Genomic DNA, 26,851 nt, shown 5'->3' with positions numbered 1-26,851 from the left:
GAAGAATTGGTTACGTGAATTGAAGAGGGGAAGAAGAAGAGTGGGTCCCGCAAAGAGGAGGGAAGGGAAAGAGATTGTGTGGCTGCAGTTATTTTAATCCAATGGTGTAAATCATTCTTCATTAAGGTTCTTTTAGTAATTTTCCTTTATTTGTGTCATGTAGAATATGTTAGGTTATAGGAGAATAAGAAAGGTGGGTTGTGTGTTATCTTATTATATAAAGTTTAGTTCTTCAAAGTTACTAATTAACAAGATCGCGACACATGGCAATTATATATTTAGAATTGTGACATGTGTTAAATAACAATTTTCTTTTAAAAAAAAATAAACCAAAAGAATTTTAAAAGTTAGCTTTCTTTTTTCAAAAAGTCTTAAATAAAAAAATGTTAAGAAATAAATGTTTCCATATAAATAATTATTTAATAATATCTTTTTAAACGTGGGTTTAAAATAATTATAAGATACATAAAATTTTGTAAACATATTTAAAATAATTACAGATTAAAATATTTTAAAAATATTTTTTTCTTATAAACATATTATATAAAGCTTGCTTCTTCAAAGTTTTCAAGATCACGACACATAGCAATTATATATTTAGATATAACATGTGTTAAATAAAAATTTTCATTTTAGAAAAATTAAGCCAAAAAGTCTTAAACAAGTTTGGTTCTTAATAAAATTTCCTTTTTTGAAAAAAAATCTTAAAAAATTAAGCCAAACAAGTTTTCAAGATCACGACCCATGACAATTATATATTTAGATATAACATGTGCTAAATAACAATTTTCCTTTTAAAAAAATTAAGCAAAAAAGTCTTAAACAAGTTTGGTTCTTCAAAGTTAGCAATTAACAAGATCGCGACATATGTCAATTATATATTTATATTTGTGACATGTGTTAAATAATAATTTTCTTTAAAAACATAATTCAAAAGAATTTTAAAAGTTAGTTTTCCTTTTTTCAAAAAGTCTTAAATAAAAAACCGTAAGGAAACAAATATTTCAAGTTAGTAATTAACAAGATCACGACACATCTCAATTATATATTTAGTATTGTGACATGTGTTAAATAACAATTTTCTTAAAAAATAAACCAAAAGAATTTTAAAAGTTAGTTTTCCTTTTTTAAAAAAATCTTAAATAAAAAACCGTAAAGAAACAAATATTTCCATATAAATATTATTTAATAATATTTTTTTAAAAAAGTGGTTTAAAATAATTATAAGATACAAAAAGTGTTGTAAAATAATTTTGTTACAGATTAAAATATTTTAAAAATAGTTTTTCTTATAAACTTATTATATAAAGCTTGATTCTTCAAAGTTTTCAAAACCACAACACATGGCAACTATATATTTTGATATAACATGTGTTAAATAAACAATTTCTTTTTTAAAAAAATTAAGCCAAAATAATTTTAAAACTTATTTTCCTTTTTCTAAAAAGTCTTAAAACAAAAAAAAACTGTAAAGAAACAAATATTCTCATAAAAAAATTATTTATTTATAGTATTTCTTTTTTTTCAAACGTGAGTTTAGGATAATTATAAGATACAAAAATATTGTACAATAATTTCATTATAAATTAAAACACTTTTTCTTATATATATTTAATAGTATTATTCATGTTTAAAAAAATTAAATCAAAGAGAACAATAAAAAATCGTATAAGTTAAAAAAAGTATTGGGTTAAAATTTATAAAACCTATAAATTTATTTTAATTATAATATTTATTTTCTAAAGAACCTTATTTTCAAGGTCGAATAAAATATATGGATTTAAGGTAATTACAAAATCAGTAAACATTAGTTTAATAAGAAGAATTTTCTTAGTAACAAAAATAATTAAAATATCAGTTTTTTGTTATATAAAATTTGGTACCCAAAGGTCCTGATAAGCATAATCATGACACATGGTAATTATATATTTAAGATTATCATATGTGTTAAATAACAATTTTTTAAAAAACTTAAACCAAGAGAATTTAAATAGTTTTTTTTAAAGTCGTAAACAAAAAAACTGAAAAAAAATTCTATATAAATAATTGTTAATAAAGTATTATTTTATTAAACATGGGTTAAGATAATTACAAAATACAAAATATCATTAAAAAGTTGGTTATAGTAATTGTTTCTTAAAAGTTAATATTTGATAGTTTTTAGTTTTATGTTAGTAATCTCTTTTGAACATGTATAAGAAAAAACATGTTCAAAAGAGATGCAAATTACGAAAGAAAAGAAGATAGAGAAAAATATAATTTAGCAAATGACATTACTTTAACAAAATTTAGAATAAAAATGTGTATTAAGAAAATGTATAGTAAATAGAAAAATAATATTTTAATCAAAAAATTAAACTATTATTAAAGAAATAATTTACAAATAAATTTCTTAAAGATTTTTAAAATTAAATTTATCTTATAAATTACTACTAAATAATTTTTCAATTTAAATATAATATTTAATAATTTTGAAATATTTTTTTAAGAAATTAATTTTAGTTTCGTAGTATTTATATTTTTAATCATAAAATATTCTTATTTTACAATTATATTTTGTTGAAAATTCTAAAATGGAAAACTACTATTAAATAATATTTATGATTCATTATTAACAAAAATTGTTTTTGTTATCTTAGAATATATATATTCTAATATATATATATATATATATATATATATATATATATATATATATATATATATATATATATATATATATTTATGAGATAATTTAATGCATATCCAAATTTTAAATATATAATTGTCATGTGTCACAATTATGGTAACTATAACTTTGAAGAACTAAGCTCAATGTAGTTATAATAAGATTTCATTAAGATTTTAGAAAAAGAAAATTAGTATTAAATAAATCATTTTTGAAATTTGTTTTTTTTTGTTAATTGAAAAAGAAAAATATCTACAAACTATTAAATAATTTAAAATTGTTTTCAACATTAAATAATTTTTTAAATTAGTTGTTTCAAACTTCATTTTTTTATTTTTTTGGTACATATATTTTAATCATTACATATTTAAACACATATCACAAGATTATAAAACAAATTACTATCAAATAATCTTTTGCAGTTATCTTTTGGTTAGGATTTTAAAAATGGAAAATTAATATTAAATAATATTAATATTTAGTTTTATCAAAATTTGTTTTGGTTATTAACTTAGTATATATACTTTTAATTATGAGATATATTAGCACAAGTCACATTTTTAAATATATAACTGTCATGTGTCACCATCATATTAATTATCAACTTTGAAGAACCAAACAACTTTTAAGAAAAAAATATTAAACAAAAATAAATATAAAATGCAAAAAGTACAATAAATTATTTAATAAAAATCATGAATAAAAACTATCTTTTAAATAAATAAATAAAATTCATCTATGTACAATGATTATAAAATACAAGTTTTGACTAGAACTTATGTATGAAAATAATTTTTAATATAAAAAATCTCACAAAACATATACAAATCAATCATAAAATTATAGTTAAATGATTATTATTTTATGTTCTTTATTAAATTAAACATCAAACAAAAACTCGTTGCAACGCAACGGGCTCATATCTAGTTAGAGAATAAAGTCCCTTTTTCGTTTTCTTTTTCCTAAACTTCTATGATTTATTTTCATCCCACGTTTCTCCATATTAATAAAGAAGTTAAAGAAGGCCAGACTCTCCTCTCATGGTAAAATCAGGTAAACATCTCAAGAGAGGCTTTACCCTTTCAGGAACATTGTAGAGACAAATCCTTGAAAATGATGCAATGTGAGGCAAATTCAAGCTCTGTTGCTGTCTATTACTTCCATGAAAGTGGTCATTTTTTAGTTTAAGAGAAAATAAAAATTTATTAAACATTGACGTAGACGACTTCCACGAAAATCGTCATTTTTACAATTGATTTTTAAATGTGTTTTTTAGAGACGACATATCTGGAAGTCATCAAACTTTCTTTGTAAACAAAAGATCTAAAAAATACCTGAGACGACTTTCCCATAAGTCGTCTAGAAGAAGCATGTTAGTTTTGTATTAGACCGGATTGTGCTAGAAATTTGACTTTTCCTAGAACGACTTACACATAAGTCGTCCAGTAGAAAATTAAAAATCAATATTTTGTTATACCTAGAAGACTTCCATGTAAGTCGTCTCAGGTTAGTTTTGCAATTGAAAAATAAAACTTTATTTTTTTTTCTAGATGACTTACACGGAAATCGTTGTCCGACGACTTACATGGAAGTCGTCCAAGATAAGCAAGGTTTGACCAGAATCTCAGAATAAAATCATGGACGACTTTGGTGTAAGTCGTCTAATGGTAAGTCGTCTAGAAAAAAAAAATTTTTAAGTTTTATTTTTCAATCGCAAAACTAACCTGAGATGAATTACATGGAAGTCATCTAGGTATAACAAAATATTGATTTTTAGTTTTTTTACTGGACGACTTACGTGTAAGTCGTCTAGGAAAAGTCAAATTTCTGACACAATCCGGTCAAATGCAAAACTAATCCGTTTACCCTAGACGACTTACATGGAAGTTGTCTCGAGTTTTTTTAACAAACAAAGATGAACAACTTCCATGGAAGTTGTTTCTAAAAGAACATTTAAAAGTCAATTGCAAAACTACCATCTGCATTGACTAGAAGACTTCCATGTAAGTCGTCTACATCCAGACCGGAAGTCGTCTGGACGAACATATCTGAAAAAACTAATTTCATAGTTTCAACCAGTGAAATAACTTGTTTAGCACACATAAGCAGACCCGTGCCTCATACAAGGCAGTTAAAGCTATTGCTTTAGGCCACATTTTTTTTTTAAAAAAAATTGGACCACATCTAAGTTTCGTGTATATTTTTTTATTTGTTTCTATTTTTATGTAAAAGCTATCAAAACAATAAATGCAATTTAACCTTTTGTTAGCTTCCATTTTTATGTTATAGTTATCAAAATTAAATTAAAAGGAAATTTAACATTCTGTCAAATGTAAAGAAACTTTCCAGCCATCACTAAATAACCTTGACCCTCTACATAAATACATACGGATAATTTATCTTTGATCACTGACTTGGTTTATATCTATCCATAGCGATTGAATTTGATTTGAAAATCTGGTATTTCTCAAGTTCTCTGTTTCTTTAATTATTATCTTCTTATCACTTATACGTTAGTTCTTTAAATATTGTTGACTAGTTGGTTAGTAATAGGTTAAAAAGTGCTGTTGAATTGAATTTAAAATAAATTATAGTTGTGGAGGTGGCCTTTACGAATATGTTTGAGAGGAGATGATTGTTCTTCTTTTAAAAATAAGAACTATTATTGATGAGTTATTCTTAGGTTCACCCCTTAAGGTGAACCTTAAGGTTCATCAACCAATAGTGTTTGAGTATTTGATATTTGATATCTTTTAAAAAAGGAAACAAAATTTAATTTCTAAACTATATTATATTTTAAAAATAAAAAATATAAATACATAAACAATAGTCATAGTTACAAAAAATAAACAAATTAATACTATTAAGCTTTTAGTAAAATATTAAACCCTATACCCTAAATCTTAAACCCTAAAATCTTAGGTAAATTCTAAACCCAAAATTTTTAAATAAATCTAAGCCTTTTGATAAATCCTAAACCCTAAATCACAAATATTAAAAACTAAATCATAATAACACTAAACCCTAAATCCTAATCACTAAACCCTAAACTCTTGGGTAAACCCCGAACCCTTGGATAAATCATAAACTCAAACATTATATATTGGTCGGTGAACCTACATGTTCATGAGGGTTCGGGGTTTACCCAAGGGTTTAGGATTTAGTGATTAGAATTTAGGGTTTAGTGATTAGAATTTAGGGTTTAGTGTTTTTATGATTTAGTTTTTAATATTTATGATTTAGGGTTTAGGGTTTACCTAAAAATTTTGGGTTTAGGATTTAGGGTATAGGTTTTAGGATTTAGGGTATAAGATTTAGTATTTTAGGGAAGGCTTAATAATATTAATTTATTTATTTTTTGTAACTATTACTATTTTTATGTATTTAATATTTTTTATTTTAATCTAATTTAGAAATTCAATTATGTTTCCTTTTTAAAAAAATATCAAATATCAAATACTCAAACACTATTGGTTGGTGAATCTAAAGGTTCACCCTAGGGGGTGAACCCAAGAATAAGTCATTATTGATGCCTTATTTTACTTTATGTTGTATAGTTAACTCATCTTTAGTTTAATATACGTATTTATATTTATTTTTTTTACTTGTGCTATTATGAGAACTTAATTAGTTTTAATTCAGTTTCTTACAATAGTTTTTGTCCGAATCCATGGATTGCTTATCGAATATTGTTGACAATCCCGGTTTCTGTTGCCTCTGCGGAAAAAAGTTTTTCTAAATTGAAGTTGATCAAGAATTATCTACGATCTACTATGTCATAAGAAAAGTTAAATGGGTTGTCAATGATATCTGTTGAAAAAGATATGGTTGATAAACTTGATTACGAAAAGATTATGGACGAATTTGCCGGAAGAAAAGTTAGAAGATCTGTTTTTCAGAAATAAAATTGTATTGATATATTATAGTTTTTGTCATTTTAAAATTTTAATAATATTTTATTTTACTATACGAGGCCACATTTTTTATAATGCTTTAGGCCACCAAAATATCCGGGACGGCACTGCACATAAGTCTTCTCTAAGCATCCATAATCTCAAACAAAAGTGACCCACCGAGAATCGTAAGCTTCAATGACTCTATAAACCATAAAATTCTTAGAATCGAAATCTTAGGTTTTTTGGATGAATATAGAGAGAATGCGAAAGAGATGTTGTTTTTAGTTCATAAGAATTTACAAAGAAGGAGTGTAAATCGATTTGAGCTGCATTAAAAGCTTCAAATTGGTTGTTCATGGTGGTTGGTGTATTGATGACAATGGTAATCTTGTAAATACTTGAAGATGATGAGGTTGAGAGACTAAAAATGCCATTTTCCAAAGAAAAAAAAACTAATGGTATTTTCATGAATAATATGAACTTGTGGGGTGAATAGGCCAAAAGAAAAATCTAAAAAACATGGGTTAGTTTTAAGGTTGACTTTAAATTTTGAATCAATTTTGCAAATAGCCCCAAATATCTACTGTAAATATAAAGAAATTGATAGTTTAAGTAGAAACGATTAGAATAATCATTCAAAATTGATCATATATATTTTACAATAAATATAGATGTGTATGATATAATAGATTGTTATGGGACGGGACATACTAAAAATGGCATATTTTGAGAAATAAACTTGAGTGTATATGCGGGGACTCACCTAGTCTATACAACGAATAAGTATTGGATTAGATAAGAAAATGATTTGGCAATGAATGTTTTCTGGATTTTCGAATGCTAATCGGTGCTTGAGACATAGTCAACTGGGAATGGAGGATGCCTTCATATGGTAACCACTTAAATATGGGATTTACTCAGCGAAATCAAGATACCACTCAGCCATGACTCCAAGTCTTCACACACTGACTAGTAATAGCAAGGATTGTTACGAAGATGTATGGTCAAGCCCCTACTCTCCTAAACTTAGAGTATTCCTCTGACACAATCCTACAACATGCATGACGAGAATCTCCAGAAAAAAAGAAATCAGTATAGAGATCACTTGTCTAAAATGTGGAAGTATGGAATCAGCAACCCATATCTTTTTCTCATTCTCATTTGCGAAAAGAGTATGGAGCCTCATACATATACACGACATAATTCACCTAGCTGCTTGCTAAAGCTTTGAGATGGCAGTGAGTAAATTATGGGGAATGACTTGTCTTCTTTCTACTGGTATCTCGATCAATATTCTCCCTTGGGTTTGTTGGCAAATATAAACTTCTCGCAATCTAATTATTCTTTTAAGACGAGCCTCTCTCCCGAAAAGTAGCTCTTTACAGTCTCACCTCTGCTCGTAAATGGATTACAGCACAATCAGTCAAGATACCGACTCAGATTACAGCAACAGTAACAACAAACATTAAGGATCACAAAATTACAAACCTTCACAGCTCAAGAGTCTTCACGGATGCCTCTTGGAATAAAGACTCTTTACATGCAGGACTCGGCGGGATCTTCTCAAGTTAACTCGGGGAAGGTTGGACGTGGATCTAAAGTTCAATGGCGGAAGCACTTGCTTATCGATCAAGCCTACGACACGCTGTCTCCATCGATTTTGAAAGCCTTTCTTAGATGATAGTCAGATGTTCATTCGAGTCATCAACTCTGGACAAGAAGATATCTGATATTGTGACAGATATCGAAAATCTTCGTTTGCATCTCTCTTTTTCTCTTTCGTTTCCCAAATTAAAATTCAAAAGCTAATTTACTTGGAAAGTTAGTTATTCGCGACTTTTTTTATATTTAAACTTGGGAGTTTCACGCTTTTGATTGGGCTGTATTGTAATGACACTACAAGAAAACATTAGTATTCTGAGGGACATTCCGAGGGAAAATGATTTTCTCGGAATTTTCTGACGAAAAACCGAGGAAATTCCAAGGAAACCCAGAAATGTGGTTTCCTTGGAATTTTCTCGGAATTTTCTGAGGAAATTCCGAGGAAAACACATTTCCTCGGAATATTCTGAGGGAATACCGAGGAAACCATTTCCGTCGGAAAAAACTGACGGATATTTCTAAAATTCCGAGGACATTTTGTAGCTGTTAGAGAGCCGTTAGGATAGCCGTTGGACAATTTTAAAAATTCCGAGGAAATTTCGAGGAAGGGTAGTTTTTCCTCTGAATTTCCTCAGTATATCGGCTGGATTTCATCTATAAATACAGCCACACCTCTTCCTCTTTATTCACTCCATTTCTTCTTCTTCTCTCCTACTATCACGAAATTGATATAAAAAAACATGTATTCTTCAAATTATTTTCGTTCTTGGATCGATCGACCTCATTTGGATCTGGAGACGAGATTGCTTACGAAAGAATACCAACGAGGTATAACCGAATTCATGGGGTTAGTTCGCCGACAACCGGAAGCAGAAACATGTAAGTTAAGATGTCCTTGCTCTAATTGTAAAAATAGAAAAATTATTAAAAAGTGGGATGTTTAGACTCATCTATATTTGAGTGGGTTTACACGAAGTTACAAAATTTGGTACCATCATGGAGAAACTAGTTATGAACTTGGTAGTACTAGCGAACCTCAGCCGGCGGTTAGATTAGAAGAACCAATTAGAACGGATGTAGATTATGGTGTAGGTACTGAACAAATGGTAAATGGTCATTTTAGAGGGGAAAATTTACCCAATGCAGAAGCTAAGAGATTTTATGATATGTTGGATGCTGGAAAGCAACCATTGTACGAAGGTTGCAGAGATGGTCATTCAGCTTTATCATCTGCTACAAGACTGATGGGCATTAAAACAGATTATAACACCTGATAAAGACATAGAAAGGTTTGGACCTAAAGATGTCTAAGTCCTAATCTATATGATCAAATGCTTATGAACGAATAGATAAAACAATGCAAATATGCAAGATATCACTTCTCCTTCACAAAACATAAAAAAAGAAGCCATTGACTCGGAATCAGAGTAGCTTTATTTTTTTGTTTTTTTTTTTTTGAAATACCGAGGAAATTCCGAGGGATTTTAGGGTTTCCTCGAAATTTCCTCGGAATTTACCTTCTCGATTTAGGGATTTGATTATAAAGTATTGTTCCTCGGAATTTCCTCGGAATTTTCTGAGGAAATTCCGAGGAACATGTGGGTTCTCGGTTTAAAACCCCTAGTTCCTCGAAATTTCCTCAGAAAATTCCGAGGAAATTCCGAGAAAAGTACTGATTTTCAGTATTTCCTCGGAATTTCCTCAGAATATTCTGAGGAAATTCTGAGGAACTTGGGGTTTTAAACCGAAAACAACGTTTTGCGGATTGAATAACACGTATATAACCTTCATTAAGTGTCTTAACCATATTATGAAGTCAAACTTTGGTGTTTTACATAATAACAAACACTTTTACGATTGCTTGAACGAAAACCACACAACATAAGATAAACACTTATACACTTTAATAAACGTTAAAGGGAATACTTACAATTATTTTTGAAATTTTGTTATTTCCTGGTTTATGATCATCTATACAAAGAATCCTCAATGGTATGCATTACATTTGTATAAGAAATGAAATACGGCAAAAAAATGGAATTTGAAACCCCAAACCCTGTTTCCTCGGAATTTCCTCAGAATATTCTGAGGAAATTTCGAGGAACATAACCAAGGTTCCTCGGAATTTCCTCAGAATATTCTGAAGATATTCCGAGGAACCCTTGTTCCTCAGAATTTTTTCATTTACCCGGGAACCCTAGCCGCCAAACATTTCGGGAAAATCAGATATATCTAAACCGAGGAAATTCCGACGACCCTTAAAAATATACTGAGGAAATTCCGACGGAAAATGTCCGTCGGACCCCTCATAAAATTAGGGTATCTCGATTCTTTCTTCCCCATTTCTCTCTTCCTCTCCTCTCTTCCTCTACGCGGCTCCTCCTCCTCCTCCATCGATTTCCGGCGAATCCCACCGTTTGTTTCCTCCAATTCTTTGCCAAATCATGTAAGCACCTATCCCTCTCTCTTTTCTTCAAAAAATTTGAGTGATTATGGTTTGTGAGATTAGAATTTCGGATTTTAGGTTGTTAGATGGATAGTTTAGGATTGAATGCGTAGTTTAAGTTAGGATTGTTATTTTGATTGTTGTTTTAGTTTTTTTTTTGGAATTATTTTTTGTTTTGGTTAAAATTCAAAACTTTTTTCTATTTTTAAAACGTTTTTTGATTTTTAAAAGCGTTTTTCTATTTTTAAAAACGTTTTTCAAGTTTCCAGTAATAATAAAACGTTTTTTTAATTTTTTAAAAATTTATAAACCTTTTTTCTCTATTTATAAACGATTTATAATTTTATATATATATATATATATGATAAATCATGTATACTAAAAAAATTATAAAATTTTAATAATTTTTATATATTAAAACTAATTTTGTAATTATTAAACAATTTTAACATATCAAAACTATTTTTGTAATTATTAAACTATTTTTATATATTTAAACTATTTTTTGTTTAAGCGTCTCAGCTTCAAACCGAGGATGACGATTCCACGGGTTCGACCTACTTGCCTCGGGTTCGGATCAACGAAATCGTTGAATCGGTAGTTCTTTTTTTAATGTTCAATTTATTTTTTCTATTATTTAATTTTGGCACTTTTCTATTTCAGGCGGTTCCAAAGAAGAAGGGACGTTTGTTCGGTTTGGGTCGTCGTTCCCGGTCGGTTCCGTCTTCTGCTGCACCACCGCCCTTTGTTGATCCAGAAGTACTTTTGGGTCAGATGAAGGACAAGGATGATCGCATATCTGCATTGGAGTCCACGGTGGCGAGTCAACATGCGGGCTGGGAGGCACAGAAGAAGCTCAACGAGCAAATGTTGGAGATGATGAGGAGGTTGAACCCGAACGAGGTGCTCCCGACCATGCCAGACCCGAACGTCCAAAACCCGTAGTTTTTTTTTTTATAAACTCGAAATGTTTTTTTTATTTGTACGACTTTGAATTTTATATAATAATATGTTTCCAATTTAAATTTTATATTTTCAAATTTAAATTTCAAAAATTAATTTAAAAAAAAAAATTTAAATTATTTTTTTTGAAAATTCCGAGGAACACTTCCCTCGGAAAATTCCGAGGAACAATTTCCTCGGAATTTTCCGAGGGAAGGATTCCTCGGAATATACCCTCGGTACAAATCGGAACTTCCGACGATTACTTCCCTCAGAATAGTTCTCGGTATATACCGACGGACGTATTCCTCGGTATATTCCGACGAACAGTGGTCCTCGGTATTTCCTCGGAATTTGTGTTCCTCGGAATTCCCTCGGAAATTTCCGAGGGAATTCCGAGGAAATATAAAATTCCGAGGACTTATTTCCTCGGTATGTCGTCGGAATAGCGTTATTCCGACGACACACCGACGATTTTTTCCCTCGGTATATGCATGTTTTCTTGTAGTGTGAGTTGAACAATTAATTGATAAAAAAGGAGTTTGTATGTTACAAAATAAAGCATTATTATCTGCTGAAAAAATCCGTGAAGTACAAAAGATCATCAGTAAAATAGATTTTATTATGGAATGAGTTTTGCATCATTTAAATGGAATGAAACTATTTCGTACCAGGCTACCACTACCAGCGAATATGTCATCATATGATAAAACGAAGCAAAGGAAATATTTCAGAAAATTACAGAACAAATATGTTTTGATTCCTTTCTTAGGAAATAAACTTTTGTAAATAATCTTTTCCTGAGAAAAGACAGACGTTACACAAAAGCAAAAGCGGAAGAAGAGGAATGAAATATAAGGAATTAAAAAACAAAGATATATTCATGGTAAATGCAAATCTCGAAATTAATCCTTTTTATTATTTTTATATTTCTCCTCCTACTTTATCTTCACACCCTCCTTTATTACTTCTTTCGTAGTTCTTATGTACTTTCAATCTGTTTAGGGTTTCTGAATCTGTCTCCCCATTCTTTCCCTCCTTACATTCAATCCTTGTCGTCGCTCCACGATCCGCCCCCATAAACTAGCCGTTGCTTTCCCGCCACTTTCATCCCCATTGGCCGCCTACCCATCTCTGGATCCGTTTTCAATTTCAAAAAAAGTACAAACCTCTTTTTTCAGATTTTGAGTGATGGCAGCGATGAATTCAACATCGGAGAAGAAGGATGAGAGCTCGGAGGAGAAGAAGGGAGGTGAGCTTTTGTTCTGTGGCGCTACTTCTTGGGACATCGTTGGACGACGCAAAGGTGTCGAAGGTAACTTGCTTTCTCCCACTAGGTTAAGGCCACTCCTCGGCGTCAACATTCGATTCGTCGCCTCTGGTTGCGGTAATCTCACGTTTCCCTCCTTATACGTCTGTTTTGTTCTTTTTAGATCTGTGTGTTTGTAACACTTTTGTTATCTTTTATTATAGCTTCGTGTCATTGTGTGGCGTTGGATGTTGAAGGTCGTTGCTACACCTGGGGACGCAATGAGGTAACAACACTTCTTTTGTTTCTACTAGTTATATAGGCTTCTCTGAAAATGTTTGGTTTGATGTGTGTTTTTTCAGAAAGGTCAATTAGGTCATGGTGATATGATCCAACGTGACAGGCCAACGGTTGTGTCTGGACTCTCTAAGTGAGTTTCTCTTTCCTTGTTTTTTTTTTGTTAAACCCTATCGGCTGATCCGGTCGGCCCTGGGGAGAACCGACACACTTAGTGCTATAGAGTGGACTGGCTACCACACTGCCTAACCCGAGTGTGGAATACGTTCCGACTAATGTATTAACCTAATCAATCTCCCTTTTTCCTTGTTTTGAGGGAGATTGATTTACATTAACGTAGCTGCTAAAAAGCTACAGAGTGGACTGGCTACCACACTGTCTAACCGAGTTTGGAATACGTTCCGACTAATGTATTAACGTAATCAATCTCCCTCTTTCCTTGTTTCGAGGGAGATTGATTTACATTAACGTAGCTGCTAAAAAGCTTTGATAATGGATTTTGTGTTTCTTGTTGAAGGTACAAGATTGTGAAGGCGGGAGCAGGGAGGAACCATACGGTTGTTGTAAGCGATGAAGGCCGTTCCTTTGCTTTTGGCTGGAATAAGCATGGCCAGTTGGGTTTAGGCACCGCCAAAAACGGTATGCAAATTCTGATTTGCTTTTAACACCTGACCGTTATATGATGGGTGTGTGAAAACCTGTGTGTTCTTGCAGGCTTTGTTTCTGTAGAAGTTGAATCGTCGCCTCTTCCATGTGTTGTGTCTGATGAGGTCACGAGCATTGCTTGTGGGGCTGACTTCACTGTCTGGTTATCTTCTACTGAAGGAGCCTCTATACTGTATGGTTTTCCTTAATCTTTTGGTCGTGTTCCTCTTTTGTTTATTTTTGCCTTAAATGGCTTTGCTCAATTTTAGAGTGTGTTTGTTTATAGGACTGCGGGACTCCCGCAATATGGTCAGCTTGGTCATGGAACTGATAATGAGGTAATATATTATTGAATCTAATGTTCAAGAAATGGTAATTATGCGTTTTAGAAAGGATTGTTGATTTGGCTTGCGGCTAGACTTATTTTTTAAAATTTTTTTAATGAAAAATCGTTTTGCAATTGTTTAAAATTTTTTTAATGAAAAATCGCCGCCTAGACCGATTTTTAGAACACTGATTGGATCAAATTGTTTGTGATTAGTCTGACATTTACTAACAAGTTTATGAGCTCTTGTACCTTCTCATGTTAAAATTTTCTATGTCTCTCTTATTATTGCTTTTACTGTAAACATTGTTACTGTGATTTTCAGTTCAATATGAAAGATGGCTCAGTTAAACTTGCCTACGAAGCTCAGCCACGTCCGAAAGCCATAGCCTCTCTTGCTGGGGAAACGATTGTCAAAGTTGCATGTGGAGCGAATCATACAGGTATAACCTTAATTCTTTTCTTTGCCTTTCAAGAAAGCTAACTTCACATTCTAACAATTTCAAATTTCTCTTATTCAGTGGCCGTTGATAAGAATGGGTTTGTTTACACGTAAGTAGCTTCTCTGTTCAAAATTTCAATCATTCTATACATATGCTCTTTTAGTTTATGTGTCTGATAGATGGATTTTTTAATCTTGAAACATATTGCAGATGGGGCTTTGGTGGATATGGAAGGTTGGTACTAGTTCATTTCTCACGGTAGGATTTTGAAGACTGGTATTAGATGTCGGTTGGTTGTGAATTGCAATGCAGGCTTGGACACAGGGAGCAGAAAGATGAATGGTCTCCTCGCCGCATTGATGTGTTTCAGAGGAATAATGTTTTGCCTCCCAATGCCATTGTTTCCGCTGGCTCTGCAAACTCTGCTTGTACTGCTGGTAAAGTGGTCTCTAATCTGAACTCTCTCTTTTACCTCTTTATCTAAAGTTGAATTGAAACTCTTCAGGGGGAGGACAGTTGTATATGTGGGGAAAGATCAAGAACAATGGTGATGATTGGATGTACCCTAAACCTATGATGGATCTAAGGTTTGCCTAAGTCAAGATTGCTATATTGTTTTTTTGATGATTGGTTTTAACGTTTTATGATTCGCTATGCAAGTGGTTGGAATTTGCGTTGGATGGATTCAGGAAGCATGCATCATTTTGTTGGTGCGGATAGTTCTTGCATAAGCTGGGGTCATGCTCAGTATGGAGAACTTGGTTATGGCCCCCACGGTCAAAAGTAATGCCCTCACTATATTAACTAAACTTTAGTTTTAACGATCACTGAAAACCTTTTTCGTTTCAGATCCTCTGCAGCGCCTAAGAAGGTGGATATACTCGAGGGAATGCATGTAATGGGGTGAGTTCTCAAGAGTTTACCTCAGAGATGAGATAACTTGGAACTTCTTTTTTTTAATCCGTTATTATGTATATTTTCTGCAGTGTGGCATGCGGTTTTTGTCATTCTATGGTCATAGTTGACAGAACAGAAGATATCGCTGATCGTCTTGAGCAGGTAAGAAAAGAAAAAGGCACCATTTCTTATTTGATTGTACTTAACTCGTCTCTGGTTCCTTATGCGTCCTGCAGCTCGAGATCTATGACGGGAAAGGATCATTAGAAGGTATATAATCACATTAAAATTTACTCTCCTCTATGGTGTTTGATCATTTTCTGATGTGTATCTTTGGTTTGAACAGAAACTGTAGAAGAACCCAAAGAAGAAACTGTGGTAACAACAAGGCAACAACCTGCTAAAAGAGGTAGAAAGAGGAAAGCAGCAAAAGCCTCGTCTGATTCTGAACAAGACAGTGATGAAGAAAACGGTGACAAGGAGAAGGAAGCTAAAGGCAGTGACAGTGACTATAGTGAAGATGGAGAAGAAGAAGCCAATGGCAAGAAACAGAGCACTCGTGGCAGAGGACGTGGCCGTGGAGGACGTGGTCGTGGCGGCGGCCGTGCTGGTAAGGGAAAAGCTTCCTCCCCGGTGAAAACTGGTGGGAGAAGAGGAAGACCACGTAAGTCTTAGAAAAACTTACTTTGACTCCGACTTCTCGATGTGGTTTAATTTCTTTTTAACAGTTTTTTTTTTGTTTCTTTTTAATAACAATGAGAGGCTGAGGAACATTTTATTCAAGCATTTGTTTAGGCTGAGAACTTTGTATCGGCTTTTGTATTCTGATGTAAACCACATCGAATGATTTATTTTTCTAGAGACAACATTTTCGTTATTACAATTTTTGAGATTATGTAGATGTTTGACACACAACTCTCTGTAACTACTTCTCTGGATTCCCTTGGCAAGAAGTCAGACACAGCAGCATGAATCAGGGCCTCAAGCATAATCAGTATCTCAGGAAGCTTCAACTCCTATGACAATCAGACAACTCCGGCAAGTCCAGCGGAAACTTAACAAGAAAATAACATCAAGGAAGCTAATAATATTACTGAACTAGAAGAAGGGACAAGACATTCTTTGGATTAGAGAAAGCAGCGGAGGCAAGAACTCTCTTCCCCGGTTGACGTAGGCAACACAGTCGTCGACAGCTAAGGTTCAAGAACATAACTCACCAAGATCAAGCCCTGATCTTCAGGAAAGAGAAGTTTCCATCAAGAAGAGACATTCATTGCCTGTTGGTTCCAATGGGAAACAAGGTTCTTCTCCTAGAATCCAACGGTCTGCGTCTCAAGCACAACCAGGATTACAAGGTAAACAGATCTCCTCCTTTCTGTGCAGTTGACTCTTTTGTATTTTGTTTTTTTGATCAATAACTGAGAAATTGTTTGCTGTTGCCTTTGCTTTTTAACAGATAGAAAATGGCAGAGATGAAGGAGTCAAGTCGGAAAAGGAAATTATTGGGTTTGGTGTTGACTTTCAATACAATATTTTATCGTTGTGCAGATAACAGACGCATCCGTACATGATTTCTTGTCTAGTTTTGATCTTAAAGACAACAAATATTCTAGTTTCAGACTGTCTTAACTACTGATTCATCAGTCATCACTCTACTACTACATAATATTAAGATAGTTGCAGGTCTCAAGTGCTTACAACAAGATGGATTCTCCTCTACCGGTTCAAGATAATTATTTATATTGCTAACATTTATGAAACAGAAGTCTTGAGATCGTTTATGCATGCGCTGTTCAAAAGCTTCATTCCTTCTTCACTCATCTGCTGAACCTCTGTTGGCGACAGTATCCTTATGCACTTCACACATCCCACAAACTCTCTGCACCAGTTTATGTAGTTATGTTAGGAAAACGAAACTGAGGTTATCTTAATGGATTAGTAGGAAAGTGAGAGAGAGAGAGGGAGAGGGAGACTTACTCCCATGGATCATCTCCTACAAGCAGGACATCACTCTCATAGTCAACATATACAAGCTTCCATCCTGAGCTTTGTGGACGTGTGAGCAATCCTTCAAGTCCAAACATGCACTCAATTGCAGATTTCAGCTCTTTGTAGTCTCTAAAGCTTGTGACATCAATTGACCTCCCAACTGACCCGGTCTTTTGAACCTACAGAACCAATGTTCCATGTCAAATGTATGCTTAATGGAAGTAAACTAGAGATGGTCTTTGTTACCTTAGTGTAGGTTCTGACACGAGGTGCTGCAAGTTTCTGCCGTGAGCCTTTGCTGTTTTGCAGCAGACTGCTATCATCAAAGTCAACGTTGCTTGAAGAAGTACCAGTTCCTCCAGAGTTATCTGCAAAGCTAGCAGATGTGATCTGTGACTGGACATCTTGGGTGAAGCTATTGTTGTTGGTTCCAACCAAACAATCGGAAGGGTGGGTCTGGAAGTCAGTTTCTTTGATGGCACAGAAGTCATCAAGAACTGTGTTTGAGAGTGGAGGATCTAGAATGTTGCTGCTGTTTGTGCTATTACCATAAAGGTCCTGCTGCATCAAGGGACTAAACTGGTCAAACTTCAAACCGTTAAGCTGATTGTCCCACACATCATGAAACAGCGTTGAGTTTGTTGAATCCGGTAACACAACAGCTGAGGAATCCTGGGGAGATAGCATTAATGGTTGCTTGTATGATCCGGCAAGAGACTGGAAGGAAGAGACTTGTGATGTGAGCTCTTCAGTTTCCAGGAAAGAGAAACCATTTGTTGGTGGGTATATCTGTTGACGTATGTCAGGACATGGATCAGCTTGCACAGGAGACAAGGCCACTGGTCTCTGGATCAGCTCGTTAACCTTCTCCTCATTACACACTGAGACCATTCGCACCTGGCTAGCTTGTTCCATTGTCTGCTGCTCATTACCATGACTGAGTCTCCCAGAGCTGCAACCAGAAAGTGTCGGGTTTTCAGATTTTGCAGGAGCATTCTGTTCTTGGCCACTCATATTGGAAGCAGATGGGTTCACTGTTAGCTTGCTCTCTTGCTGCGTCTGCACCATTGGTTGTTGCAGCTTCATATCTCCTAGTAAACCTGGATGCCCCATTAAAACATTCTGTTGCATCTCAGACATGAAAGACGTAGTTGCGTTTTGGTTGTTGTGAGGTCTCATCATCATTCTCATAAGCTGCTCTGAAGCCATGTTTGGGAATGATGCGTAAGGCAGGATCCCGTTTGTGGGATCAGAAACACGGATAAGAGGCCGTTTGATCAAGCTGCCCCATTCGGTTTCACCAGCTGCACATTTACATAACAGTTAATGATGCTGCAAAACAGATAAAAAAAAACAGAAGACAGTGTTGAACTTACCAAAGTAAGATGGATGGAGCTGGCGTTTAAGTCCTGAGGTCAGAGAAGGAAAAATGAAGAGACTCTCAGGTGTTTCAGTATCCCATGGACTGACCCTAGTAGGCTTATCGTTACATCCAGGCTCATCCCATTCAACTTGAAGGTTACGCCACTTAGAACCAGGCCATCTTAATGGATCCAAATCACTGATCCCAACAATGGTTCCCATGTATCTACACATTGGACATAAGAAAAATGAACAACCAAGTTTGTTAATGTAAGAAACAGATAGATTGTGGTTAGTGAACCTCTTACCTACGTTTCCCGGAATCCTCAGTTTCAAACATCATTCCAAACCTCATACTAACTGAGAGCTGAGACCCACATATAGCCTTGCGGTACTTAGCTATAGGGATCACAAACTCTGCTGGACATGCTCTGAAAACAAAAACAAAAACAAAAAAACACCATAAGCTCTTGTTATATTATTTTGAGAAGTGTAGATTGGATAGAGCTGACCTTGGATTATAGAATATCAAGAAAGGAGTGCGGTTTGCAGTTGCATGAGCGGCAGCAGCAAGAACACCGATGTGCATACTGTCTGCTGAGAGAACTGATGATGGAAGAGCTGTTTGTTGGCGGTTAGCTCGCCTCACACCAACCATCAGTTGTGACTTCTCATCTCTTATGAACAAAACGGAATCTCCAGCTCTCAATCTCTTTGACCCAACAAACAAACTCCATCCTGTTGTAAGGAGATGTCTCTTTGGTTGTCCTGAGAATGTAAGCAAGAACTTAGCTCAATATCAACTGAATCTATACAGAGAGAGAGCAATCTATTAGTCTTACCGCGGTATATATGGCGAAATGTCCAAGTATTCTCGTGCAGATCTCGAACTACAAGCTCCTGAGTAGGCGGCTGTGCTGTGTAGTCCTGTAATGTATATCAGAAGACATAACATAAGCAGCAGTTGAAGGCTTATCCTGAGGGAAAAGAGAGAGACTTACCAACGGTGGAAATAGCTTCTCTGCAGCCCTACGTGGGACGGAGAAACCTCCATGTGTACTTGTATCACTAGCAGTAAGCGTTTTGCAGAAAAACTCAGAAGGGTGCTTGCTTCCTCTTAATAGTCCAAAGTCTGGTACAGGGAACACATCTCTCTCCTGATACACAAACCGTTCAATTCATTTATGGGGATGAGTTATTATAGAAACAAATGGAAGTAGCAACTTACAGAGTGAACAGGTTGTAGACTCATCTGAGCATAGATTTCATCACTGTCTTTGTCTGCCTATCAAATGAAACAAAACCATTTGTCAAGAGAAATCAACATAAGGCAAATGAAACTGAGTTGAAATGGCATACATGAAGGGTAACATTATGGACTTGGCACATCAACTGAGATGGAAGATTTGGGTAATTAGGAACTTGGGTTGTTGCTGATCTTCTGGTTGAAACAGCAACCTAAACAAACAAAAAATGTAACAGAAGAATCAAATCTTTGAACAGAAGCTTACAAGAACAAGAGTGCTAATACACTAAGAACAGAAGAATCAAATCATTTCTATAGACACAAGTTTTTACCTGCTCGCTGTGACCTTGTGGGAAGTAATACACTAAGCTCCCCACTTGAGGGAGACTAACCAAAGGGCCTGCACAAGCGTGCCATAGCTCCGAGTTTATTACCGGCTTTCTCGTTCCTGAACATGTAAAAATCCAAAATTTTCAGGGGCAAAGTAACAAGATTTCAATATATTATTGGCCAAAATTTTGATACTTTTTTCTTGACGAGAAAAAAAGGTTTTGAACTTTTGTGTTTATTGTCATAACAAAAAAGTAAACCCATAAAGGAAGTGTTGCGATGGAATTACTCAAAAGGGAATATCCAAATATTTAGGAAGAAAGAAGATGAAACCTGACTGATCCTTCAACAGCTTCATCTCTTCAAGCAGAGTAGATTGAGAAGTTTGTGTTGTTCCTCCAATAATCAAACCATTTGTTTTCATCTTGTCCTCAACACAAGCCAATGAAGCAGCCATCATATAGAAAATTCTTTATGTTTTGTTTTTGTCTCTCCCACACTCAAACAGTAGGCTTTAAGCGAGACTCAGATGATTTTTCTTTACAAAGTCTTCATTATTTTTTTTAGAGAAATTACTTAGAATGACTCTAATCATTCCCATAAATACTAGAATGACTCTTATAATTTTATAATTACTACACTAAATGGCAAAGCAACCAAATTTACTAAAAACCCATCCTTCTAAACACTAAACACAAAATTATAAGTATTTTTTATTAATAAAATACAGTTTAATAAAAAAAAGAAAACAAATAAAAAAAGAAAAAAAAATAAGACAGAACTCTTCATCTTTTTTCCCCCACGACGAACTTCATCCATAATCCATAGCCATCTCCATCTCCATCTTTTTTCCTCCATCTCAATCGTTCGTCCAGAAACTCAACCTCCATCACTTTTATCTTCTTCGACAACTACTCTACCATTGATTGTCTTCATCTCTGTTTTTCTCCACACCTCCATCGATTTCGTCTCTGTCATCAGTGAGGAAGAACTCAATTTCACCTCACTCCTCCACCATAAATCGAGTTCCTTGAATCTGTAAGATATAATCTATGTCTTAGAAAGTAATTTCAACAATTGATTGCATTCAGATTGATTGCTGTTAAATTTTAAAACCCTAATTACTAATTTCAAATCCCTAATTTCGAAAATTGGTTTGGGTTTTCTCTGTTTCTCTATAAGCTAATGTATGTTAGTATGAAATCTATGTGTATCAAGTGTTGTATTGGATTTCTCTGTTTCCAATTCCTTTTTTTTTTAAATCAGTTCTTTGATTCCACTTATTTTTTTTTTCAGGTATGGCTTCTTCTTCGGGTGAACGAAAGTATCCTCCTCGTTTGTATGATGTTGGAAAAACCCCAATTCAGGGTAGGAGCATGAACCATAGTTGTTTTATGGCCAACATTCAAGCGGTGCTAGAAGATCTTGGGGATGACGTTGCGTCTGACTTGAGGGAGTCAGCTGTTGGAGTGATTTTGAAGCTCAAAGAGTTGAAGTACACTTGGTCTGCTTCTTGCGTTCACCATTTTCTCGCCAATCAATTGGCCATTGAGAGCAATCATGAGATGTGGTCCTTGATAGACTCTATGCCACTGCGGTTCTCTCTTTATGAGTTTGAGGAGATTACGGGACTAAACTGTGAAATTAAATCTGCCGTAAAATTAAATCGGGCAAATATATCTATCAGCAAAATATATGTCTATTAACGATAAACATATCTGTCTCAAAACTCTGACTACTTAAAAAAAAAATTTGTTCCTTCAACAAATCGGTTACTACATATGACAGATTAAAATAGATAAATCTATCAACAATCTTAAATCGGCCACAAACATCTGCTGACTTAAAAAATCTGTCGTACCAGAAAAGTCTGTCACCAAATACTTGGCAGATCTATATTTTACAACAGGTTTTTATAACAGACATATCTTATGATAGATTTATTTTTCGTTAAATAAGTCTGCCGTCGATTTTTTTTTAATTAATTTAAATGGCATTTTTGTAATATTACTTTTTGATTATAACTAGAGTCAAGGACATTTTCGACCATAAAATAATGTTAGTAATTTTAAACTTTTAAGAGTTATTCTAGTAATTTCTCAACTAATTTGAGTCATTCTAGTACACCTCCCTTTTTTTTATTCTTTTTTTGACACAAGAAGAGACAAAGAGAGCAATCAGGCTAGAAGATAAATCAAGAAACAAGAAGAATTAAAGACAAATCCATTACATAGAATCTGGTTTTATTTTGGTTAAAGACAAACTCCAAATTCGAAGGACAAAACCCTTACACATGACAAAAACAGAACATAAGAGAGATTAAAGAAGATACTAAAGAGACTACACGCAGACAAGCATGTCTCTCTTGGTGGGCCTCTTGCCTCTCTCTCTCTCTCTTCTTTTCTCAGACCAAATTCGACCCTTCAATGAAGAAGAGAAACCAAAGTCGCCATCATGAAACAACAGTTTCTTTCTTTTGTTTACAGATGCAAACAAGAACAAGAAGGTCTTGAGAGAGAGACAAAAAAAAAACTTGCTTTTCTTTTATTTCTCTGAAAAATCCCACATTTTTCTTCTCTCTCTTTCTAGATGTATATAAAGTATAAGTGTGTATGTATAGTTGTTTTTTTGCTTGGAAATGGGAAAGAGTGTGCATGCTCTTATCCTGCGCTTAAACTTTCTGTATATGGCGATGCCGTTGCAGCTTTAAGACTCTCAAAACGAATAATATTTATATTTTATTGTTGTTTCACATTAATTAAGATATCTTTGCTATTGAAGTTTATATAGATACATTAATTTTTGTTTCAACAGTTTACGTCAAAAATTAATAAAGTAGAGTAGTGAGCACACGTAATCTCTCTGATACGCACAGAAACGTAGTTGTTTGTACAAGTACTTTAAATGCTTATGTAATAAGGCAGAGATAGGAAAGCTTAAAATAAGTACCATGGGTGACAATACAAATGTATTACTGTAATGTAATGCATAGATATTTAGGAAATTTAACAGTATTTTCTTCCAAAAATGTTTTGCTTTTTCAACAGCTTTGGTTGATTTTTAACCTGAATTTATATGTGTGGTTATACAAAAACAATTAAGCCAAAAATGAAAATTTTGCTTGGCTTTATGACAAATAATAGTATACTTTTCCGAAAAGTTTTTTTCTTCATGCTGATGTTTGGAAAAGGGGGCGTGAGTGGTAAGACGCAGTGTCGGTCCGGACCTAAATGGCGCCTAAAGCGTACGTAAAAAATGTTGCCCCTCAAATATAACTATTTAATATTTAATATAAAAAATCAAAATATTATAAAAGAAGTAATTTGTTTTAAAAAAAAGAACACCGATACATTAATCATGAAAGATAGTTCTCCTTGCTTTTTTTCCTGCAAAATCATTTATCAACTTCGAATGGTCAAGGGCTTCGGCTAGTTCGTGTTCTATTGCTATCATCGACAATCCATTTAACCTCTCTTGAGACATAGTCGAACGTAGATAATTTTTTATGAGCTTCAACTTTGAAAAACTTCTTTCTGCGGAAGCAACTGAAATTGGAATGGTTAGTAGTATACGATAAGCAATCTCTGTGCTTGGATAACACCCGTCCATTCTTTTAAGAAATTCTAGCATCTCAACAGCTTTTGTAATTTCCTTTGGCAGTATTTCTCTTAGATATCGAAGTTCCATAAAAAGCTGTTTTCCGTCTACATCTGAATGCCCATTATGCTCTAAAGAAGCTTCAAGCTTGACACAAGATGTCATCAACTCATCATCCTTTGCTGACTTAAGTTTTTTCAAGCCAAATAAAAATCCAAAAATTTCTTCATAATGCTGAAATTGCTCGAATCTAACCCCAAGAGACACTATAGCCTGATCCATAATGTTGATAAAATAGTCGATCCTAAAAGTCTCCTCCACACTTAACATGTTACTTTCATCAACTCTTTCAGCATCTTCACCAAATTGCTTTTTCTTTTTTATCAAGCGTTTTGGTTTCGAAGAAAACGCTGGTTCAATATCCATATCAATGGCAATTTTCATAGCTTCAACTTTTGCTTTCTCAAAACCTGTTTCTCTGTAGCTTTTCAAATAATCAACAAGTCCTCCTAACTGAAAAATAGCAACCTCAATATCCATATCTTCTGACTGTAAGGTTTTGCTCACCGTATTGACAGCATAAAGAAGATCATACCAAATTACCATTCCAAAGAGAAACTCAAATCCTCCAAGTCCATGTGTTTCACTTACTGCAAGAGACTCAGCCTCACTACGCTGTCCAATATTATCATTGTTATCTGCTAAGAAAAACAAAGCCTCTCGTATCTTTAGAGTTTGAAACCTTATCGGTTTAACACTATTAATTCGACTCTCCCACCGAGTTTGTGACAATGATTTAAGCGTAGTACCATCCACTATCTCTTTGTAAACTTCCCAGTTGTTGGTTGATGATGCAAATAAGCAATATATACGCTGCACAATGCCAAAGAATTCAACAGCTTTATCGGAGGAAGAAGCCATGTCACAAAGAGCAAGATTGAGACTATGACATCCACATGGAGTATAGAATACCCTTGGGTTAATATCAAGCAATCTTTTCTGAACTCCTTTATGTTTTCCTTTCATATTTGACCCATTGTCATAGCCTTGTCCTCTTATATCACCAATACTCAATTTAAGATCAGTCAATGCATCTTGAAGAGTGGTAAAAATTCCCTCTCCTGTTTTGTCTTTGATTTCCAAGAATGACAAAAAGAACTCTTTAACCGTGGGTGAATCCGTAGAAACATCTACACACCGAATTAAAACGTCATCTGCTCTTTACGACTAACATCAGGAGTAGAATCCAAAATGATTGAAAAATATTTCGCATCTTGAATCTTCTTTAAGATTACCTTCTTAATCTCACTAGCAAGTAATTCTATCAACTCATTCTGAATTTTATGACTAAGATAATGGTATTGAGTTTCACCCTTTTCAATCCGTCGAATGTGTTCCTTCATTACTTCATCAAAGCCTCCAATCATCTTGATAAACGCCAAAAAATTTCCACTGTTTAGATCAGTAACCTTCTCGTTTTCTCCACGAAATGCTAAATTCCTTTCTGCTAGAGTCTTTACCACTGCAATTATCCTCAACATCACATCTCTCCAATGTTTTTTCTCCTTGTTAATTGCCTCTTGCAAATGCTTATCAATAGTTTCACTCTTTTTCAGCCTCGTTTCTAGCTCAATCCAGCTACTCATGCAAACAATATGATTGTAAGTCGTTTCATGAGACTTTAGCCTATGTGAAGCATTTCTCCAGTCATCATAACCCGTAGTCACCAGAATAGGAGGACATGTTTCTTGACTGAATAATTTACAGCAAAAACAAAAGACCTTATCTTTACCTTTTGAGTAAACTAACCATCTTCTATCTTGTTTCTCTCCATTGCTCATTTTTCTTGTATAAGACGAGTACGTGAAACATCTATCGAAACTATCTCTTGGAAAAGGATGATCAATTGAAGGTCTTGTGGGTGGACCCTTTTCCACCAAACGATCTCTCATTCTTGGGTCAATTTTCTTCCAGTTTGCAAGGTCATCCATATCAACATTCTCATGAACACTCCTAATACCATCAACTTCCTCTTGGTCTTCCATGTCTTCGTTCTCAGCTTTTTCTTTATCCGTATCCATACAATTTGCATCATCTCCAACAATTTCTTCTTCACTTTTCTCAGATGTATCTTCTTCAATTATAAGCTCCTCATCTTCGTTGTTAATCTCATCTCCAACAGCTTCATCACTTTTTGCAGTTTTGGTTCTTGTAACATACTTTAGCATATCATTGGCTTGAGATTTTATCAGTTCGTCTTGTCTCTCCTTTCTCTTCCTATTTGCATGTCCACTTGACTGATTTCTGATTCTATTCCCCGGTAACATTTTTCTAAAAAAATTTAAAAATAAGAGTGAATACTTATTCCAAAATAAATAACAATGCATATAATATAATAAAAGATAAGTAAAACCTAAAATCTAATCAAAAAGCTACTTCACGTTAATTTCGTACAATTTATTAATATTTACAGAGTTTTTAGTTTTATGTTTGCTTATAATTCAGAGTTTTTTTGAAGAAAATATAACTTACCCGAAGAAAACAAAAGAAGAAGAAAGAAGGAGAAAACAACTTACAGGAATTGCAGAGAAAAAAAATTCAAGAAGGAGAAGTCTGTTGCGTAATTGATTTGATCAACGCAAAGAATATTATATAGACTTAAAAAAAAGGAAAACAAAGATAAAAAAAAAAGTAATATCACAGAACAAAGGAAACGATTAGGTTTGTATTAACTTATTTGTTTTATAAACACATAAAAAGTAAGTTGATAAGTTTCAAAAAAAAAGGAAGTTGAAGTTGTTATATAATTGAACACGTATTCTGCTTACATCAGATGTGGTTATTTGTTAATGATTATCAATATAAAGAAACTGTTGACAAAAAGGAAATCAATAGAAAAAAAGCTAGAAAAAAAAAT

General features: G+C 33.7%; 3 protein-coding genes across 3 annotated transcripts; 1 reads left to right on the top strand and 2 right to left on the bottom strand.

Annotated features, from left to right (window-relative positions):
* Positions 1-12,506: 12,506 nt before the first annotated feature.
* Positions 12,507-16,287, top strand: LOC108805701 (uncharacterized). Its single transcript, XM_018577635.2, has 16 exons — positions 12,507-12,941; positions 13,028-13,089; positions 13,166-13,233; positions 13,618-13,739; positions 13,815-13,938; positions 14,032-14,083; positions 14,396-14,513; positions 14,592-14,622; positions 14,724-14,747; positions 14,826-14,950; positions 15,019-15,100; positions 15,174-15,296; positions 15,363-15,416; positions 15,500-15,572; positions 15,647-15,680; positions 15,757-16,287. Exons 1-16 carry the CDS (start codon positions 12,746-12,748, stop codon positions 16,083-16,085), a joined length of 1,617 nt encoding a protein of 538 aa, XP_018433137.1. The 5' UTR covers positions 12,507-12,745; the 3' UTR covers positions 16,086-16,287.
* Positions 16,288-16,950: 663 nt separating this feature from the next.
* LOC108813399 (auxin response factor 5) lies at positions 16,951-20,918 on the bottom strand. The gene is made up of 12 exons (XM_018585939.2): positions 20,671-20,918; positions 20,340-20,455; positions 20,121-20,219; positions 19,990-20,046; positions 19,763-19,918; positions 19,604-19,688; positions 19,274-19,529; positions 19,070-19,192; positions 18,776-18,987; positions 17,646-18,703; positions 17,388-17,578; positions 16,951-17,289 (listed from the first exon to the last, which is right to left on the bottom strand). The coding sequence occupies exons 1-12, from the start codon at positions 20,795-20,797 to the stop codon at positions 17,163-17,165; spliced, it is 2,607 nt and encodes an 868-aa protein (XP_018441441.1). The 5' UTR covers positions 20,798-20,918; the 3' UTR covers positions 16,951-17,162.
* Positions 20,919-23,688: 2,770 nt separating this feature from the next.
* Positions 23,689-26,261, bottom strand: LOC130495774 (uncharacterized). Its single transcript, XM_056987281.1, is given in 5 exon segments — positions 23,689-24,120; positions 24,190-24,584; positions 24,981-25,142; positions 25,145-25,686; positions 25,744-26,261. Coding segments are annotated over 5 exon segments (2,049 nt in total).
* Between the last annotated feature and the right edge of the window lie 590 nt (positions 26,262-26,851).

This window comes from Raphanus sativus, chromosome 6 (assembly GCF_000801105.2).
Source record: "Raphanus sativus cultivar WK10039 chromosome 6, ASM80110v3, whole genome shotgun sequence".
NCBI lineage: Eukaryota > Viridiplantae > Streptophyta > Magnoliopsida > Brassicales > Brassicaceae > Raphanus > Raphanus sativus.
Note: the sequence above shows the minus strand (reverse complement) of the source record. Positions and strands in the feature narration are given on the sequence as shown.

Bases quoted from the DNA above. Each gene is read 5' to 3' on its own strand.
- LOC108805701 (XM_018577635.2), top strand. From the start codon at position 12,746: ATGGCAGCGATGAATTCAACATCGGAGAAGAAGGATGAGAGCTCGGAG. The intron at 13,090-13,165 runs GTAACAACACTT...GTGTTTTTTCAG, and splicing joins ACACCTGGGGACGCAATGAG to AAAGGTCAATTAGGTCATGG. The intron at 15,297-15,362 runs GTAATGCCCTCA...TTTTCGTTTCAG, and splicing joins TATGGCCCCCACGGTCAAAA to ATCCTCTGCAGCGCCTAAGA.
- LOC108813399 (XM_018585939.2), bottom strand. From the start codon at position 20,797: ATGATGGCTGCTTCATTGGCTTGTGTTGAGGACAAGATGAAAACAAAT. The intron at 20,456-20,670 runs GTTTCATCTTCT...TTACATGTTCAG, and splicing joins GCTGTTGAAGGATCAGTCAG to GAACGAGAAAGCCGGTAATA. The intron at 19,193-19,273 runs GTCAGCTCTATC...TTTTGTTTTCAG, and splicing joins TTGATATTCTATAATCCAAG to AGCATGTCCAGCAGAGTTTG.